At 39.9% G+C, this 3,954-nt stretch overlaps 1 protein-coding gene across 1 annotated transcript; it reads right to left on the reverse strand.

The window, feature by feature from the left end:
* Positions 1 to 411: 411 nt before the first annotated feature.
* LOC146649868 (serine/threonine-protein kinase pim-2-like) lies at positions 412 to 3,716 on the reverse strand. The gene is made up of 9 exons (XM_085387636.1): positions 3,083 to 3,716; positions 2,454 to 2,690; positions 2,203 to 2,328; positions 1,985 to 2,079; positions 1,799 to 1,846; positions 1,496 to 1,714; positions 1,226 to 1,406; positions 969 to 1,139; positions 412 to 879 (listed from the first exon to the last, which is right to left on the reverse strand). The coding sequence occupies exons 1-9, from the start codon at positions 3,141 to 3,143 to the stop codon at positions 788 to 790; spliced, it is 1,230 nt and encodes a 409-aa protein (XP_085243762.1). The 5' UTR covers positions 3,144 to 3,716; the 3' UTR covers positions 412 to 787.
* Positions 3,717 to 3,954: the final 238 nt, after the last annotated feature.

A 3,954-nucleotide genomic window follows, 5' to 3' on the forward strand; every position in this document is an offset into this window, starting at 1 on the left:
CTTGTGTAAAGTTACAAATAGGAGTAATTATCCACAGGAGCTTTTATACATAATGAAGTTATAATTCGTCCTGTAGAAATTGTACATTTAAGCTATATAGTTCCCTCTGTGATAACTCTGCTATGAATGCCTCTTATTAACTTTTATGCTTTTACAACCCACTATGAGCAAACACTCAGCAACAGTGGGAAGGAAAAACTCCCTTCTTGAAGGAAAAAACCTCTGGTAGAACCAGGAAATCTGTCTAAACTAGTTGGGGGTTAGAGCAACAGATGCAAGTCTTCAGATCATTTGCAGTGTGACTGTCTTTGTGCACACTTTAACCTGATTCAGTTTTCTTATTTGTCAAAATGCACCATGGGTAAAAAAAAACAAAACAAAATAGTAATGAAGGAGAATCTTCAGCAAAGATGAATTAAACAAGTTTTATTTTGATCAAATTTTACTTTAAGTAAAACACATCTTTATTTGATGACTTTAATGTCATCAAATAAAGACAGTTTTGATGGAGCTCCTGACCCAGCCCAAGCTCTCTATGAAGACGAGGAAAAACTCCCCAGGGGGCCAGATCGATGGGAAGAAACCTCGGGAAAGCCCATTCAAAGAGAGATCCCCTTTCCTGGGATGGCTGGGGGGGTTACAGGAACTCCGAAAAAGCTAAATTTTTATTTATTTATTTTTTAAGATTGACCCACTCTATCTATTCCTGTCCAACAGAAAAAAGAAAGGAAGTTACTACAATGTATCACACTTACATGATAAGGTGTGAATTGTGTGTTTGTGTGTGTTATCTTAGCCAGGGGTGAAGCTGGAGCTCCTCCAGTGTTGGGCGCTTCTCCGGGACTATAGCTAAACATGCGTCCAAGAAATTCCGGCATTCTTGAAAGAAAGAAAAGATCAAAAAGATGAAGATGATAGTTCTAGTGATCCAAGGCATCAGTGAATGTGGAAGTGTGAAGTTTTCTTACCTGTGGACAGACGCTTTTTGATGCTCAGTTGCTTTGTGAGGAACCTCGCGGTACTAAAGTATCGTGCATGAAGCGCTTCATACAACACCACTCCCATTTGCCACACCGTGGTGGGTCCACACCTGTAGCAGCTCCTAATGTACCACTCGGGAGGGATGTGAAGAGGAGTGCCTAACAAACAGACACAATTGCAATTTCTTCTAAAACAAAAGACACAAATTGTTACATCTGTGAAAAGCAGGAGCAGAATATGTTACCATAGAAGATGCGATACAGAGATCGCTGTTTAACAAAGCAGCTCAGTCCAAAGTCAATGATGCGAACTCGAGGCACATCTGAGCCGGTCTCAATCAGAATGTTTTGTCCCTTGATGTCCCGATGAAAGATGTGTTTCTCCTCAAGTTCCTTTACAGCATCAACTAGTTGCTTCAGAATGACCTGGAAAAGATGAAAAACACAATAATGAGTTAATGCTTTTCTGCCTTGATTGAATGCTGTACAGTCTAAGGCTCTCCCAGTCAACCTACCTTGGCCTTGTCCTCTGGTAAAGCTCTTCCATTTTCTGCTTTGTATTTTTGCAGGTCCACAGCAGGGACAGGTCTCTCCAGCACCAGGATCAGCTCTTTGCCAAAGTCGAACCACTCCAGCAAGGACACAGGTGCTGATATTCCCACTGACCCTTCTGCTTCACCTGCAAGTTTAAGCATAATGGCCACTTCCACCGAGAGCATCTTCCCATTTTCATCCTGAAATATTACAACAAAGTGGATGATGAGGAACGCCGCATTCAATCCAGTAATGTGAAACTAATTCAAGTGTTGGACGCTTACCGCCACTTTGCAGTAGACTTTATTTTTGGGAATGTGTTTGATGGCAACCTAGAAGACACAGAGCATTGGTGAGCATTTCCTCAGTATGACATAATGAAAGGTGGAAACACAGCAGACGTCTCAGTTTACGATATTATCCATTATCTGCGTTACTGCCTGTCTTACTACCATCATCTGAACACTTACTGGAAAACGATCTTCTATCCGGTAGCCAGAAAACACTGCTCCGCAGCCTCCTTCTCCGAGCTGGTGCTCCTCCACATATCTGGCTTGGAATTCACCTGAACAGACAAAACAGCAAATCTTGTTTTATTACAGCTGTGACACAAATTACTCTCCTCTGTAGCCTAAATGTTCCTTCTGCCCTTCCCCTGAATATAAAACCCAAGCTGCTTGCTACTTACGTTTTTGGCCTGCTACTGATTTTTTGTCCTGGTCCACATTCCTTTTTTTTTTCTTGGGTGACTCTCTGTTGTCTCCCGTGGCCTTTCTTTTGCCATTTTTTGTGCACTCCTGTTTGTTGTTCAAGTCTGGAGATGTGGAAAACACCAAAAGCACATCAGCTCACTGGATGATAGACACAAACACTAAACACCAATATCTTAAACCTAGCAACCACACTTAATCTACCCCCTTATTCAACTAATTAGCCTACCTTTACCAGAGTCCAACGAGGAGGATGCTTGCTCCTTGTCACCGCTCGTATGGTCGAGAAGTTTAGCCTTCTTTGCTTTCTTTGTTGTGCCCTCTTCATCTTGCACAACCTTGCGCTTCACTCCTTTGACCACATCTGAGCTGGTGGAAGGACCAGCCTGCTCAGCGACCCTCCTCCTTTTTATTGGGGTCTTCTTTTCAGGACTGGCCTTTCTTTTAGCAGTCCTGCTCTTACAATCTATAAACGACGACAACAACACAGTGGTGAAAAAGAGTCCCCGACATCAGGACTGGAAGCAGTTTGATGGCAAAGAATTTGAAATTGCTTTTGCTTAAATGATCACAAGTTTATTCTTGGGATTAAAAAAACTGACCAGTGCGAATTGATACTAGGTTTACTAAGTCTTAGATCTTGATGACACTTGTTGGTCTGTTTTTACTGTTGAGTCCAAGAATAAACTTATTACATTATTTTACCAAAAGACCGGTAACCTTCCTTTGATTAGACATCTTGTATTAAAGCTATTTTCAATCAAACATATGATTCAATTGCTTCAAAAATGATTCACACAGTGTCAACATTTCTAGGATTTGGATTTTACCAGGTTCTTATTTTATTATTTTACTTACCTTGATCTCCTGAATCTTTCTTATCGGCCGGAGTGGTAATTTTTCTTGTTTCCTTTTTCATTGTAATTTCGGAGACCCTTTAAAATCGAAAATGTAAACCGTAATGAGTTAATATTGAGTTAATACTTCTTCAAATGTGCACCTTTCAAATGCTTGACTTTTCTAACTGAATTCTGTAAGTGAGCTTTATAAGTAAACTCTGGAAACTACGGCAACACAACATAGAATCTTGCCTTTCAGTGACTTCACTGACTGCCAGTAGTTCAAAGTAGTTTACAGAAAAACACTCTGGCAGACAAAGCCATAATATTTCATATAATTCAATCATTTCATATCAATTAAACAGTTTCTTTCATTATCTTTCATCATTTGTATAAAGACCTCATCTATGGATGACAGTATGAAGATTTGTGGTTGACCACACACTAATAAACACAGTGTCAGCTACATTGTCATCTGATTTAAAGTATTTATTATGTACATTTAACTGTCATGGTACTGAGTCTGTGACCCAGTGTTTTGTGTTTGTTCATTTATATTCATTGATTATTCTTATGTATGTTTTTGGTTCTCTTTATTGTTTTCTTCTTGTGTTATATTCTTAGGCTTTAGGTTTCTGTTACTTTGCCTTGCCCCTGTGTCCCACGTGGCCCATTGTTTTCCTCTGTTTGCTGTTGGGTTGTCTGTGTATCATCCATGACAATTAAATTAAATAGCAAATGCAACTACAATTTCAATGAGATTCATTCCTGGCATTCTACTGCGGTGGCTGAAAGTAGACACCAAGCATTATCACTGTAACTGATGTAAATATTGGACTTGGAGGGGATTCATCTGATAGACTGATGCAAACATTACTGTAGCGACTTCCA

Source organism: Rhamphochromis longiceps, linkage group LG17 (assembly GCF_057381845.1).
Source record: "Rhamphochromis longiceps isolate RC_006_pf linkage group LG17, R_longiceps_female_GT1.1, whole genome shotgun sequence".
Taxonomy (NCBI): Eukaryota; Metazoa; Chordata; class Actinopteri; order Cichliformes; family Cichlidae; genus Rhamphochromis; species Rhamphochromis longiceps.